This window comes from Malassezia globosa (genome assembly GCF_000181695.2).
Source record: "Malassezia globosa CBS 7966 chromosome Unknown mgl_sf_10.1, whole genome shotgun sequence".
Lineage (NCBI taxonomy): Eukaryota > Fungi > Basidiomycota > Malasseziomycetes > Malasseziales > Malasseziaceae > Malassezia > Malassezia globosa.
The window spans coordinates 113,374-128,726 of NW_001849861.1; the positions used below are offsets into that span (position 1 = coordinate 113,374).

At 52.6% G+C, this 15,353-nt stretch overlaps 6 protein-coding genes across 6 annotated transcripts; 5 read left to right on the top strand and 1 right to left on the bottom strand.

The window, feature by feature from the left end:
- Positions 1-621: 621 nt before the first annotated feature.
- MGL_3617 (uncharacterized protein) lies at positions 622-1,737 on the top strand (the record flags this gene model as incomplete). Its single annotated transcript, XM_001729098.1, has 1 exon — positions 622-1,737. The coding sequence occupies one exon, from the start codon at positions 622-624 to the stop codon at positions 1,735-1,737; it is 1,116 nt and encodes a 371-aa protein (XP_001729150.1).
- Positions 1,738-1,792: 55 nt separating this feature from the next.
- On the bottom strand, positions 1,793-5,122 carry MGL_3618 (uncharacterized protein; the record flags this gene model as incomplete). The annotated part of the gene is made up of 1 exon (XM_001729099.1): positions 1,793-5,122. One exon carries the CDS (start codon positions 5,120-5,122, stop codon positions 1,793-1,795), a length of 3,330 nt encoding a protein of 1,109 aa, XP_001729151.1.
- Positions 5,123-6,683: 1,561 nt separating this feature from the next.
- MGL_3619 (uncharacterized protein) lies at positions 6,684-8,421 on the top strand (the record flags this gene model as incomplete). The annotated part of the gene is made up of 2 exons (XM_001729100.1): positions 6,684-6,828; positions 6,908-8,421. The coding sequence occupies 2 exons, from the start codon at positions 6,684-6,686 to the stop codon at positions 8,419-8,421; spliced, it is 1,659 nt and encodes a 552-aa protein (XP_001729152.1).
- A 375-nt stretch (positions 8,422-8,796) lies between these two features.
- Positions 8,797-10,422, top strand: MGL_3620 (uncharacterized protein; the record flags this gene model as incomplete). The annotated part of the gene is made up of 2 exons (XM_001729101.1): positions 8,797-10,186; positions 10,238-10,422. 2 exons carry the CDS (start codon positions 8,797-8,799, stop codon positions 10,420-10,422), a joined length of 1,575 nt encoding a protein of 524 aa, XP_001729153.1.
- Positions 10,423-11,110: 688 nt separating this feature from the next.
- MGL_3621 (uncharacterized protein) lies at positions 11,111-13,003 on the top strand (the record flags this gene model as incomplete). The annotated part of the gene is made up of 1 exon (XM_001729102.1): positions 11,111-13,003. The coding sequence occupies one exon, from the start codon at positions 11,111-11,113 to the stop codon at positions 13,001-13,003; it is 1,893 nt and encodes a 630-aa protein (XP_001729154.1).
- Positions 13,004-13,227: 224 nt separating this feature from the next.
- Positions 13,228-14,280, top strand: MGL_3622 (uncharacterized protein; the record flags this gene model as incomplete). Its single annotated transcript, XM_001729103.1, has 1 exon — positions 13,228-14,280. The coding sequence occupies one exon, from the start codon at positions 13,228-13,230 to the stop codon at positions 14,278-14,280; it is 1,053 nt and encodes a 350-aa protein (XP_001729155.1).
- Positions 14,281-15,353: the final 1,073 nt, after the last annotated feature.

Sequence of the window (15,353 nt, forward strand, 5' to 3'; positions counted from 1 at the left end):
CAGAGCAGGAGGATGAATCAATGTATTCGAGCCTAGTACGTCTTTTGAACTAGAAGCCTTATCGTGCTAACGCATGTGCGCTTTCCCCCAGCGCAAGTGACGATGACATCGTTGAGGCCCAGAATGAGTATCTACAAAAGCATCGGGTGTAAAGCACGTCCATACTATGGTGCAGGTGACAGGCGCGACCTCACTCTATCATAGGTGCGCATAGTGGATCCAGCAGGAACGGCAGCTCAGTCGTATTCTATGTACATCCGTCTGCGCATTCCGAGTCCCACATCTGCAAGTGATCGGGAGCTAATGCGCATGCGCATAGGTTGAGCTCATAGAGTTCGACCCCGGTCTGCCCCTTCGTTCCCGCGCTTCAGACAAATCGGCGGTGGCAAAGCGTGCAGCAAACGCGTCCATGGCGGATTGATCACCATTCCTTTCTTGTCGGCCGGCACGCGAATGCAGCCACGTGATTCGCTAGCGACCAATTGTTGTTGAAGTGGCGTGAAAAGTGACGTGAGGCGCACCTACACCAACAAGAGCGCACGCAACACAAAGTACGTGTCGTGTCAATCCAGTGTCTGACACAACGGCTTTCCATTCATAAGAAGCAACTACGAGTGTACGATGGTCGACGCCTTAACTACGTACACGCGCGCGGAAGTTGCACAGCACAACAAAAAGGAGGACTGCTGGGTCATCTTCGATAAAAAAGTGTACAATATCACCGAATTTATCGAGGATCACCCGGGTGGCGAAGATGTGGTTCTTGAATATGCTGGCAAGGATGTGACGGCGATCATGAAAGACTCACTCTCTCATGTCCATTCACGCAGTGCTTACTTGATGCTGATCGACTTTCATATCGGCTCCCTTGCACAGTCTGAGATCGACGAGGAAGACCAGTCTCAAGACGGTTTGCCACCGCCCTTCCTGCCGGCTGATGCGCATATTGCCGACGATTTCCACCCGCAAGAGACAGACATGGCCAAAGACTTCAAGCACAACAAGTTTCTGGACCTGAAGAAGCCGCTCATTCCGCAGATGTGGACGTCATCGTTCACGAAGGAATTTTACCTCGAGCAAGTACACATTCCTCGTCATTGCAGAGAGCCAGCAAAGCTTATGCCTTACGACTTCCTCGAGGTGTTTACAAAAACGCCATGGTATGTGATTCCAATTCTCTGGCTGCCGATTGCAGCTGCTTTCTTCCATGTGTCTGCCACACAGTTCAAGTCTCAGTTCACTGCTAATGGCAGCACTGTACTCGCCTCTACGGAGGGATACTCTGCTGCATTTGGTTGCTTTGTATTTGGTGTAGTCTTCTGGACGTTCTTGGAGTACTTGTTCCATCGTTTCATTTTCCACATGGACCGCGTGCTCCCGCGACACCAGTTTTTTTACCTGCTGCACTTTCTGCTGCACGGCATCCACCACTTTTTGCCCATGGACCGCTACCGCCTTGTAATGCCACCAATTCTCTTTGCCATTCTCTCCTTTCCCATGTTATTGCTGGCCCATGCCGTCTTTCCTCCGGCTATTGCGAATGGTGTCATCTCTGGCTCGTACTCGATGTATGTCGTGTACGACACGATGCACTACGCGCTGCACCACTCGAAGCTGCCTGAATATGTGCGCGAACAGAAGAGGTACCACCTTGAGCATCATTACAAGAACTACGAGCTTGGCTTTGGTGTGACAAGCAAGATTTGGGACTATGTGTTTCACACTGTGCTATTGTAGATAGATAGTGAGCAATCAGGTTGGCCGTAAAATACGTGAAAGAGAAAGAATGGCCTTATGGCTTGCTTTCGTGCATTTGCAGCTGCTGTTGGATCCAAGCACGGCTCGTGTTAGACCGGAGTGCCCCTACATTATGTGATGTCCCGCGCACCGAGACACGCATCTCTTCTTGCTGGCCAGTCATTGTGGCGTGCGCCTGGCCTTGGATGCTGGATAAAGCACTTGCCAATGTGTCGACATGCTCAGATGCTACACGCAGCACCGCCTCTCCTACGGCTCCATCTGGTGCAACAGATGGATCTAGAGGGAGGCCTGCATACATCACGTCAACAGCCACAGCGCCGCCGATAGAACCGAATGCACTTTGCAGTGCGCGTCGCGTGCCTTCACTCACACTCAGTTCCGATGGCGGACGTAATGCCTTGTTTCTTGACGTGAATGTCAGTACAAGATAGTGAAAATTGAATCGAGTCTGAGAGGCATACAAGTTGCGCGCACGCTTTGTCTTTGGTGGGGAAAAGGCTGTTGGCTCTGCTTGGGCACCAGCTAATAACGCTGACAATGACGACGACGACGACGATGACAAAGCTGGCCCCGTTGGCTCGTCGATTGCTTCGGGCTCCGTCTCCAAAAGCAGACTCATAGCTCGATGTCCAGCTACCATGCGACGAAGCTGCGCAGGGGTCATTCGCATCATGTCAAAAGCAATGCCGATCGGTGGCACGTCTTGAGACGCCATTCTGTCATCTCTCTCTTGGTCCTGATGCTGGCAATCGTCGACTCCTTTGTTCTCACCATAGGCGCCACGAGTGCTGCCGCCTACGTCTAGACGTGCGAGTTTTGGATACCGCTGGGAAAAGTGAGTTAGCAGCAAGTGTTCCGCTTTCATGTCGCGGGCAACCCTGCATGCTTGTCCAATTGTGCTATGCCCCTTGGCTGCTGCGAGCTCAGCCTCATCGTCTTGCATCGTTGCCTCATGCACCAACAAGGTGGCTCCCTTGCCGGCCTGCACCAGTGAGTTGCAAGGCATGGTGTCACCACTGAATACGAACTTCCATCCACACTTGTGTGTAAGAATCAGTCCGTAGCAATGTCCAGCTCGATGCGATACGGCGGCCGTGCGGACACCAGTCAGGTTAGTCAGGCGCTTGAGCGTGGCGAGATGTCGTTCCGTCTGCGCTGCAGCGTTATCTTCCTTCGTATTGCTGAGCCGCCGAGCTGTAGTGGCAGTAGCAGTCGCTCGAGTTGACAGAGGATCAGGATCTATGCCGTGCTCCCAATCGAGCGCCTCGTTTTCCAACGCGAGCACACTGCCGTCTCGAACACCCAGTTGCTCAATCAAGTCGTACTCATACAGGTAGAAACGAGTGAAATTGTTCGTCACAAGGACAAGAGGCTCGCTTGGTGAAAGTCGGCGGCGCTCTAGCAGAAGACGAATCACACCCATGTGGTGGTCGCCATGAATATGGCTCACAAAGATCATTTTGAGTTCACGCAGGACCTTGTTGATGCCTATGCGACCGTCCCAACCAAGCTCCCCAGGCCCAAAGCGGCGTGCGAGTTGGAAATATGTACTCTCGCCCGCATCAAGGACCAGGTAGCCATCTCCTGGCATGTAGACCAGAGTGCTCAGCACATTTCGGTACTTGGACGGAGCAGAACTTCCCGTGCCGAGCGTCGTGAGCTCAACTTGGTCAGCCAACCCCGCCTCAGGTGTACGAGGTGGCACAGATGCACTCTGTCGCACTTGTGCAGCCATTGCGCAATATGCATCCCATGTGGCTTTGGACCCTGGCGATGCACTATTCTTGGAGTCATTGTCATCGTCGTCAAGTGTGGCGTGCTGGTGCATCTCATGTAGTGGCTTATCAAAAACAGGCGCAATGATAGGCAGCTGCGTCGGGGCACCTCGTGGCTGCAAGGGGATGTGAGTGTTAATCTGGGTGGGTAGGGTGCTCGGGTCCCTAACGCGCGGCTCAAGTCTGTACCCTGGCACAGAAAAAACGTCTGGATCCATGCGTGACAGGCGCAAAAGGGATATGGCATTTGATGTATAGGTCAAGGTATCTGCACACATGTCTCTGTTAACCACAGAATGATGACATGCGGGCCCGAAATCCCGCCGCCATGCCTGGTAGCGCTCATCTTGCCAAACTTCTAGCGGCACCGCATGTAAGATCATATGTGGTGTTCGTCGCTGCTCCTCTATAAGCGACTTGTTGGTTTCCCAAGTGTATGGTGCAAATGCCGCTCGAATCTTTGGATCGTCAAGAAGCGAGTCCAAGTGTTGGAGCGTCGGTACGTGCATGTAGAAAAACACAGGCCCAGCACGCGCACTCCCCACAACATCTTGACTTTGTATGTCGACGTATTCCACGTCCGTATGGGAAAAATCTTGTTGCGATGCCTCTTTTCCTGAGCGGCTGTGATTATTGTTATTGCTGCCGCTGCCGTTCCTGCGGCATGAACGGAGCCATTCTTGTCTTTGCTCTGCGTCCATCGTAGACCACGCGACAGGGCGTATAATGCGCACTTGTTCGCCGCGTGAGAGGCGTGCAAACTCAGGACCAGGTGGGATACCCAGCTCACTCGCACGCGCTGGATCAAATTTTCCCCGCTGCGTGTGGCCTGAACAAATGTATGCCATCACTGCTGCTTGGCGTCCAGCGTCCGCCCCCCCTTGAATACAGGGAACCAATGGCGGAGGAAGAGCATATGCGCAACGGGCCGGGCTGGTCGCGAGACGCGCAGGTATATTGCCATGAGCGTTGCCGCTGCTAACAGTATCAGGCAAAATTGTCGATGCTTCTTCTGCTTTCCACGCATCCTGAACAATGCACCTAAACCATTGCAAGGCATCCGCTCCGCGGAGGGACGATGGGCGCCAGTGTGGCTGATTCCATGGCTGCAAGACTGGATCAAAGGATGGAAGATCACTACTTTGTGCAGCATACAGTTCGCGATGCTGTGCGGGCAAAAGTGGTATGGCTTGTAGCTCAATGTGCTCATCTGCAAAGCATACATGCGGCTCAGTTACCGGAATTTCATGCGGCTTCACGCGCATCGACTCTCGCCGCGCATACAAACGTGTCGTGGCCAGCGCATAGAGCAGGTTCGGTGGCGCATACACATCAACCGAGGTCCGACCGCCATCAGCTAGTGTCATTAGCAGGCCGGGAATGCCACCCATGGTCTCAGACGCGACACGCGTCAAAAAGATGTGCTCAACACGTGAGTTTGATGCTCGGTATTGTGCCGAGATTCGTGTCGTGCCTTCGCCTGCATTGAACATATACTTTCGTGAGTCACATTGCAGTACCAGTGTGGGCGTCTCACTCGTGTCAGATGACGGAGGTGCGAGGACGCGTAGGCTCATAGGAGCCATGTTCGTTTTCTTCGACTGGTAAGCTGCACGCGCGCTACTTGTGCGCGAACGACGCACAGCTTGGATCCACGATGTGTGCCTCACGGCTGTCTGCTAAGATTAGATAGAGACAGAAGGTGCTGACGTGTGGTCGAGATCGTCTCGAATGCAACAGAGAGGGGTGAGGGAGTGGGGACGTCGGGACGTGATCCTTCCACCAGCGCACACTTGCCCACTAACCAACTCTCTTGCAACACCCTGCAGCACTACAGCGCGCACGGATGAGAGTCAATGCAACCGTGTTCTTCATTGCTCACGGCACACTCCTTGACACGATGACGGCACGTGATCTGCATGACGATGACCCGTACATCTAGACATGACTAGGATCGTTGGATCGATGGCGCAAGGGGTGTGTATGTACGCTCGGAGAGATGAAACCATCGCTAACACGACACTCAAGATTGAAGCCAGCCTATGGGACTGTCCTTACTCTCAAACTCACGACGTGGCGTTTGTATCTTGACTCTTTTTTGATTTGGATCCAAACATGTCCGGCGGTAAGGGTCGCTGCTCCTCGCCCAAGTACAAGCGTTTGTATAACATATCTTTTTCCACTGTCAGTAGTTTGTTCGGCTCAGCATGTGCGTACAAGAGGAAACCACCATGATGGGGATTGTGAAAGTAAGTACCTGTTTGGCCACTGTTAGCTACTGCAACAAACCACAGGAGAAACGCACCCGTAATCTTTGTTGGAAGGCTGTGTTATTGTTGTTCATACCAATGGTGTATTGATAGGCAAAGTAGCTCATATGCAATCTTACTGGTCACTCTTTTGAAAATGAATAGTTCCTATGTCACGCCCTCTGTGCCATTCGAAAACTTCTTACTGCGAGATACTAAGCTACTGTTCCTACGAGCAAATCGCGTACATGCCTAGCCTATGAAATAGTTTCCTACATATCTTTAACCACAGGTGCGGATGGTTTCCTGTACGAACAACCAAGCACGAACGTCTTCCACCAAGTAATGCGATGGTGGTCCTTCGGCAGCCCGGTTGCTAATCTCTGCCAACCAGCGCACACACAATTCTAGTCGCTGCCGACATACACGTGAGCCTCGCGGCCATGCGCGCGTGAACACGACGGCGGCTTAAGTAAAATTGGGCCTGACAAGTGAACGCACACGCGCACTCTTCACGCGTGGCATCCTGGAAGGTAGAGTGCTTATTGATGGAATTATAGGCTCGTGGGACGTTCGTTTTTATTTTCAGTTCAGTTCTTGTCGGTTCGAAATCGAATAAAAAACATCCCCGATCGATACACTTATCCGCTTATTACCTAATCTATGCATGAGGTCGATTTGTGTTCAACCGGAAAGGCTAATTTCTGCATCGAGCATGGGCCATGCATTTTCGATTGGCTCGTTTTTGGCTCTACACAACAGATGTGCATTCTAATTCGGGTCTATTGAAGTTCTGCATTCGTTCAGCTGGGCAAAGTAAACACAGTCAGGTCACATAGCAACGCCACCCCGTATTCCGTATACACGTGCCCCTCCGTTAGCTACCACCACACTCGTGATGACGGACACTCACTCGACCCTTACCCGGGCTACGACCGCGAGTCGTAAGTCCACTATTGCTAGCCGCAATGCTTCGTTGATCAAGAAGAACACTGGTCCTCTGGAGCTGCGTCCTTCGGATATCCTGATCGAGCGTTTCACTGGTACGTTTTTGCAACCTTTCAATTCCGGGATTTCTTTCTTCTCCTCATTCTTCCGTACAGATGTCCTAACTATATGCAGGTTGGAAGAACATTGTCAAGATGCTCATCTCGTATTTCGAGGGCATTGCCGACATTGAATACAATACCGCCAAGGAGATGAACAAGCTCGGTGGCGTTATCCAGGTGCCTTTCCGTGAGGGCAACCAGTTCTTGGGCGAGGATGGTCTTCAGGACATCTTCTACAGCATCCGTGAAAAGACTCGCACGATCGCTGATCACCACTCCAACCTGGCCAAGACTGTTGAGGGCTCTATTGTGCAGCATCTCGAGAAGCTGCGTGCTGAAATCAAGGCTCATGTGCGAAACGTGCAACAGGACACGGGCAAGTTGGCCAACACCGTTGCTCGCGAGCGTGAGATCTCGACGAAGATGATCTCTGACCTTGCCCGTTCAATTACTCTCCTCAAGAACACGCCAATGAGCGTGAGCCCCCGTGAGGACCCATTCACGGCGAACCAGGCTGTCTCGATGCAGCTGCAGCGTCAGGTGAACGAGGAGAATGCTTTGCAGAAGAGCATCATCATCATGCAGCAGAACTCGGCGCACTTCGAAGAAGCTATTGTGCGCAGCATCCAGAGCGCCTGGCAGACGTTCGACGAATGGAGTGGCCGCATGTCGGCGCAGGTTCAGGACACTTGGCTTGGTCTTGGTGTGCACATGCGTAGCCTCGAGCCAAACGCGGAATGGATTGCGTTCGCGTCTCGCTCAGACCACCTCCTTGACCCCGACACGCCGCTTCGCAACCCCGAGACGATCGATTACCCAGGCAAGGAAGACCCATCTGTCATTCCCGTGCACCAGGGTATGCTCGAGCGCAAGAAGCGTTTCACCAACGCCTACAAGGAATCGTTCTACGTGCTCACACCGGCTGGTTACTTGCACGAGCATGCGTCGTCCGACCCAGTGCGCCACCCCGTGCCCGAACTCTCACTGTTCTTGCCTGAGTGTACGCTGGGTGCGCCATCGACTGCCGCTGCCTCGACACACAAGTTCCACATTGAAGGTCGCACTGGTCAGCAGAGCAACATGTTCGGCACGAACGTGGCCTACACGTTCCGTGCTCGCAGCCATGACGAGATGATGGAATGGTGGAACGACATCAAGCAGCTCTCTAAGGTTTACCTCACCACGAGTGAGCAGATGGATCGCTCTGGTCCTGTGCCTGCCGCCGTGCGTGCCGCTGGCTACCGTGACGAGGAGGAAGAAGAGGAAGAAGAGGAGGAGGAAGAAGAGGAGGAAGAGGATGACGAAGAGTACGACGAGGGCGAGTACATCCAGACTGTCCCAGCCGCTAGTGTGCCCCATCACCACTACGGCGCCGCGCCTCCGATCCCCTCCACAGTCACATCCGCCGCTCCTGTCACCGTGCTTGATGATATGAGGCGCCGTGAACAGATTCCTTCGTACTCTGCTCCAACGCGTGACTCGGGCATCGAGATTGGCTCGAACGGCTACGCCATCGAAAAGAAGGCGCAGCCATCTGAGCCTTTGGCTAGGGAGGGTGCCGAGGAAGTGGCTCATATTTCCTCGTAAATGCTACTCAATAAACGCATTCTGCCTGAACCCCTCTGCCTCTGGTTTTTTTAATCGTTTCGAGATACATATCCCTATGCTTTCCTAGGGTCGAACTTGATTCGTTGCTCTGTATTAGATCGCTTGACCCAGGTTAGATTTGTAGTTCTGAGGATCACATCTCTTTCTCTCTAATAGGTCAGTTCGCGATGTTTCTGAGCGGTGTTGGAGACCCATCGATGCTGCGTGCATTTTCTTTTAGATGATACGTCCGAGGAGTGAGCAGCGCACCTGATAGACTTTCATGTCCTCCACACGTGTCTTTGATTCACGACTCCTAGACCATAACCATACAAACACCCAAATTCTGGTTAACCGTGTTTGCATTGCATTCCAATGTCGCTTGACGTAGGGCCTTCGTCCTCACAGTCGCAACATCTATCACCTAATCTAAGTCATCAGGTGCCGCACAAGCGGCGATGTGTCACCTACTGGAAGCCTAGCAAATACCTCGATGAGCCTAGGCCACCCGCGCCGGATGCGCGCGAGAGGGAAGAGGAAGCTGCCACAGCGACGGCCATTGCTGCTGGCTACGAAGGGAGACGTGCTCGGCGTTACATGCATAGACGGACTGTTGATTATTGGGGTACTATTTCCGTGTGGAAGCGGCACCGTGGGCAACAATGTACTCCACGACATGATGCAGTGTTGCGTCCCAGTCCCCACCAAGTGATTCACCTACTCCCACCAGCAGCATACGCCGAGTCTGCATCATCTGTCGCAAATGTTCCTGTACATACATCGACTAACAAAGTGCGGTGCTCTGTGAATATTGTGCGTTGGTTACCTGAGGCTCGGCGGCTTCTTACGGGTTCGACTAGTGGCGAGTTCACACTATGGAATGGCCTAACTTTCAACTTTGAAACTATTCTTCAAGCTCATGATTCTGCCGTGCGAGCGATGGAGTGGTCCCATTCTGGCTCATGGCTTGTGTCGGCGGATCAGAATGGCCAAATTAAGTACTTTCAAAGCAATATGAATAATTTGCAGGCATTTCCTGGCCATCGCGATGCCATCCGTGGATTGAGCTTTGCGCCTGATGATCAACGTTTCGTGACAGCCTCTGATGATAGCACACTGAAAATCTGGGGGTTCGACGAGGCCCAAGAAGAATCGACATTGAAGGGACACGGCTGGGAAGTCAAGTGCATTCAATGGCATCCAACACAGGCACTTCTCGTCTCCGGCAGCAAAGATAACTTGGTCAAGTTTTGGGATCCACGTTCAGGTACCGATCTGGGAACATTTCATGGCCACAAAAACACCGTGCAATCCGTGCGCTGGAATCCGGATGGTCATGTTGTTGCGTCCGCGTCGCGTGATCAGTCGATAAAGCTTTACGATATCCGAGCTATGGCAGAACTTGACACATTCAAAGGGCATTCGAAAGAAGTTTGCAGTCTAGAGTGGCATCCCTTTCATCACGACTTGCTTGTCTCCGGCGGCTCTGACGGATCTATTCTGTACTGGTCTTTGCGCTCGTCGATACCCTCTTCGCCTATTCATACGATTGAAGCGGCCCATGAATCCAATGTATGGAGTCTCCAGTGGCATCCGCTGGGTCATCTTCTAGCCAGTGGCAGCAACGACCATACCACACGCTTTTGGAGTCGAAGTCGACCTGGGGAGCATGTAGAGAGTCAAGACGAAGGGGACACCGCAGCCTCTGATGATCGGTGGGGTACATATGTGACATCTTCATCCTCATCTGTACCATCTGAACAAGGTATGTATAGATTACCTCTGCTTGTTCACGTACACACTTACACTATCACAGACGATGTTATTCCGGGTCTATCTACACGAAAGCCACTTGCTCCGAATCACATTTCCAAAGAGTCAGTACATTTAATGACAAACAACGACGACATGATTCCAGGCCTCGGCAACTCAAGTGCCTGGGCCCGTCAGACACATCGCCGAGCTGAACGCCGACGGGCGAATCCTGGCGGTTGGTACTAGCACGTGACGTGCCACGTACACACTTCCGTGCGAAGATCGGCCGGCGCTGGCGCGGCCGCGGTTCTGGTACTGGCCTGGGCGTACGCCCAAGCCATTGAAACGGGAATTGATTTTCTTTACGCGACCATCGCGACCAGCGGTATGTATTGTCCCTATCTGCCCCTTTTTTCGAAGTGTGAATCTTCGTCCTTATGTGATGAACGGTACGCTTTGCTGGCACCAGTCGTATCTCTGATGCCGAGATCTACCCCGAGCGGGCATTTTACGCTATTGGCCTTTGCTCCTGAAACCGCTTCCCATCCTTCCCCCACCTGATTGTTCCCTGCTAGCATGAAGCTAACGTGCATAGATGTCGCAAAGTTCTTCTGCAGATCGCACCTTAGGCACAGACAATGTCGATAGTACAAACGATGAAATTGTGCCCTCGACTAGGGTTGATACGGTGCTGAAAGACCGGCAAAATGCCCAGGCGCTTAAAAGGTTGGAGCGTAAGGAAATGCTCACTCATTTACTGGCGATGTTTGCGCCTTATATACGGTATGCATGCATCCTTGAGTAACGTGATCTTACAAATGACAGAGCTCTGCTGATTTTTGGCGCCCTAGTATGGTTATTCTTGCTGCCGGCTCAGCGCAAACCCTTCTCGCGCCCTGTGTATGTGGATGAGAATGCACTGCAGCCCTCTCAAATGACGCTTTCATGGTCTATGGACCAGGTGCTAGTTGCAAATCGAATATCTGCGGAGTTGCACGAATTAGCTAAGCGGGGCGACAAAGAGGCATGCATCTCTTATCTGGTAAACGAGCTTCGCTCCTATGGTCTGAATGCACATACACAAGCCTATGCATACTACGTGCCCGGCTCAGATGAGCCCTTGCGCGGCGTCAATATTTATGCTCGCTCGCATACGCCGCAAATAGATGGGCGGGAAGCTTTATTATTAGCTGCGAGCTGGAGAAGTCACTGGCAAGGGAATGCAACGTCCGATGAAATGGAGCTGCCATTTGTCCCAGATGATGGTCAGCGACGTGCCATTAACGTGCGAGGCATATCTCTTTTGTTGGCACTTGCCAAACATACATCGAGCATTCCATTCTGGAGCAAGGACCTAATGTTTGTTATTAGTGATGGCTTCTTGGATGGTATGCAGGCGTGGGCAACGCAGTACTTTGGACTTGAGCAACCAAACCTTGATGCCGAGCCTATCCTTTGCACGGGTGCACAGATTTGGAATGCGCTTGCTTTAGACTATCCCGCTGACTCATTTTCGTCGTTTGCATTTCTTTTTGAGGGTCGTGATGGCCTTCTCCCGAATCTCGATACCGTAAACACGATCTCAAACATCGCTCGTTCTGATCTATTGTCGCCAGCCGTGGAGCTGCATGGTCTATCGACAAAGGGCCCACTGCGTTTCTTGCGTGCCAATGCACTGCCGTCTTGGGTGCCTGTGGCGTGGATCGAGCGCAAATGGCTTGGTTACAATGGAGTTGACAGGTTTTTGGTTGGCTGGAGAAACATTCTTGCACAGTTACGTTTACAACTAGCGGGTCATCCTAGTGGAATACATGGTGTGCTGCTACCATTCCATGTCGATGGTGTAACTATCTTTGGTGAACCCGCCTCCGGTCCTTATGGATTTATCGAGCTAGGCCGCATATCAGAATCAACGATGCGCTCTTTTTCCAACCTACTGGAGCGGCTACATCACTCGCAGTTCTTCTATTTGTTGGCCTCGCCTTGGCGGTTCGTCCAGATCGGCGTTTTCTTGTTCGTCCCGCTCTTTCTTGCAGCTGCTCTCACGCTCAAGGGTATTGCTGTATGGAGCCAACTCGGTTCCTTGCGACAAAAACAACGCAATGCTCTGCGTCGCCAATATACCAAAAGTGTCCCACTATTGGCTGAGCCAACGTATGATGAATTCGCTCAGCTATGCAACGATGAGGAGCAGCGTGCTCGTTTTCGTTCTTATGACCGGCCTGTCATAATGGTTCTCTTGCTCATGGGCGTTTGCCATGGCATAGGCGGTGTCATTTTGGCGCTTTTGTCTCGCACCCCCATCGACTGTGCCGCAGCACTTGGTCTTGGCTCATGCAGGCCGCTGCTATGGATATTGTTGTGTTCATTGCTTTCACCAGTCATCATGGCATGCTACGCACGTTTTTGGAAAGGTGCTACACTCCTGTCCTTGGCCATGTGCTTACATGCATTCACGCTCTTGAATGCAGGTATGGTGATTAGTGTGCTTGCGACACTTAATTTTGCGCAGGCTACTACTATGGCCCTGCTTTTATGTGCAACGCTTTATCCTGTGTGTGTGCTGCATGATCGTTCCTTTTTTCGATCTGCCTGGTACCTTCTTCAGGGGATTAGTCTCGTGCTAGTATCGCCGCCAATTCTCACTATAGCAGCGACATTTCTTCCTCGTGCATGGCTTTCAGGTCTTGATGTCGAGCATATTCTGCGCGCTGCCTTGTGGGACTTCCATGTCCTGCGCACGTCGATGCTGCATATTTTATGTCTCGGATATGCACCTATGATTCTTCAAGGCGCTACGGCTTGCCTTTTGTATAGTCTCAGTTAACGATATTGGCACTCCCATCCAAGATCGTTCGATTTCTTGCTGGTTGGTGGCTTATAGCAAGACAGAGCCATGGGTTTGGTCTGGTACGGCTTTTGTTTTTCTTCCTCCACAAAGGGGATGCGCATGCAAACAATTCAGCGTTTCCAGCGCTCAGTTACCGTGCCACAATGATGATAAGAGCCGGCTTGGTGCGGCCAGTTGCATTGGCGGCGCAACGGACGCACATGCATGTAATGCGCCAGCCTATTTTCCGCATGCTTCACACAGCCTCTTCAGTTGATCCCAACGACATCGCGCATTTTTCGCGCCTTGCTGACCAGTGGTGGGACGAGAGTGGTGAGTTTGCGCCTCTGCATCGCATGAATCGCGTGCGAATCGAATTCATGCAGCAGAAACTAGAGGAAGTGAGAGGCTGGGATGCTGCTGTCGCAGAGGCCATGGGATACGATACCATCCCGACTCCCCTAAACACGCCAGATTTCCTTTCCGGTTCTCGTATGCTCGATGTAGGATGTGGTGGTGGACTACTCGTTGAGTCAGCCGCGCGACTCGGAGCTTGCGTTACAGGAGTGGACGCGTCGTCGGAAAACATCCGAATTGCTTCATTGCACGCATCGAAGGACCCGGGACTGCGCATGCGCACATCAGAAGAAGACGCGCAAGACGCGTCACTTGCTTACCTAGCGACATCTGCGGAGACTCTACGTAATGCAGGGCGTACTTTTGACATAGTTACTGCCATGGAAGTTGTTGAGCATGTAAACCAGCCCGCGGAATTTCTTCGATGCCTTGGTTCGCTCGTCAAACCTGGTGGTCACCTATTCATGTCAACCATGTCACGCACTATGTTCTCGTACTTTCTCACCATTTTCCTAGCAGAGAATGTGCTGCAGGTCGTTACGCCAGGAACACATCGCCATTCACAATATATCCATCCGTTTGAAATGGTTGACTTTTTCCGAGAACTCGGCTGGATCCCCTCGGATGCGTCGCTGCTTGCGAACCGACCGCGACTGAAAGATGGCTCGCCCATTGCACCTGTGCCGCCGCGTCTTTTGTTCGAAACGCGTGGCACCATGTACGTGCCTGGCCTTGGGCGCTGGATTCTCGCTCCACCATCTGTTGCCGATGCTTCGGCTCGTGGCGAGGCGTCCCGTGCTCTGTCTTCGGCATGTCTTCCGTCTTTCCTAGGTGGCGGCATGCGTCCGACAGAATTGTGCAACTACTTCTTCTGGATTCGTCGACCTACTCACACACCCAGCTTGTCCAGCAGCTAGGATATACAGTTCCGAAACCAACGCGTGTCTTGCGTGCCGCATTCGTCACGCACAATCGCACCTGAAGAGTGTTCAACACCTTCAAGCAACTGTCGAACAAGTGGCACTGGCATCTTCTCGAGCGCAGCCACGTCCGGCGTGGTCAGCCCCGGCTGAAGTCCTGGCAGCAGCTGGCCACCGCCTTGCTTGGCGGCGGCCTCGTCTAGGTAAGCTAGTACACGCGACTCTACCGCTGCATCGTCAAAGTACGGCGTATGTAGCACTGTTACACCCGATCGCAACTCGCGTAACTTGACGCATGGTGATGTGACATCTGGCAGGTAGACGGCTGCAGAGCGCAGGAGCTTGGGCGACACCAAGGCAACGCCTCGTGCTCGATTCCATAGACCCCATACTTCGTCGAGTGGCATAAGTCCTCGCCCCGCCACAGGGCCAGAGGCCATTTTGATGTCAGCCTGCTGTCTCAAGTCTGGGTGAGCAGAGGCATCTCGGACAACGCGTCCCGGGCCCAAAAGGCCATGCTCTCCCAGCAGCACTCCTGCTAGCTCGCAGGCTAGCTCACGATGGTACGCCTTTTCATTCTTAACCATATCAGGAGTAACGGCTGGATTGGGTAGACCCAGTTGTACCAGCGCCGATTGCAAAAGAGTCCCAGCCTCTTCTGCCTGTCCTTCACCATTCGGCGTTGCTGCAGCAGAAACACCCCTTTCGTGCCGCTCCAGCTCTGTGCGCAGCGAATTGGCAAAATCAACCATTCTACGTGCTTGACGCATCAGTGAATCGAGATCTTCAAAAGCCGTGGTTGGCATTGCATCACTCGTGGCATTGGGGCTTGTTTCCGCCATGCCCAAAAGTCCGGCACCTGTACCACTTCGCGTTGTTACCATAGTCCAAGGCTTTTCTTTGAGTGTGTCACGTAGTATCGAGTACACGAGGCGGTCACCACCCTGTCGAAAAGAAAGCTTGCATATACTCTGCATCAATGAAGCCGGCAAATCCAGCCATGTGCCACACATGTCGCAGTTGCGCCTCTCGGCGTCATTTAAATACGTACAAGTCGGACATGCGCGTTG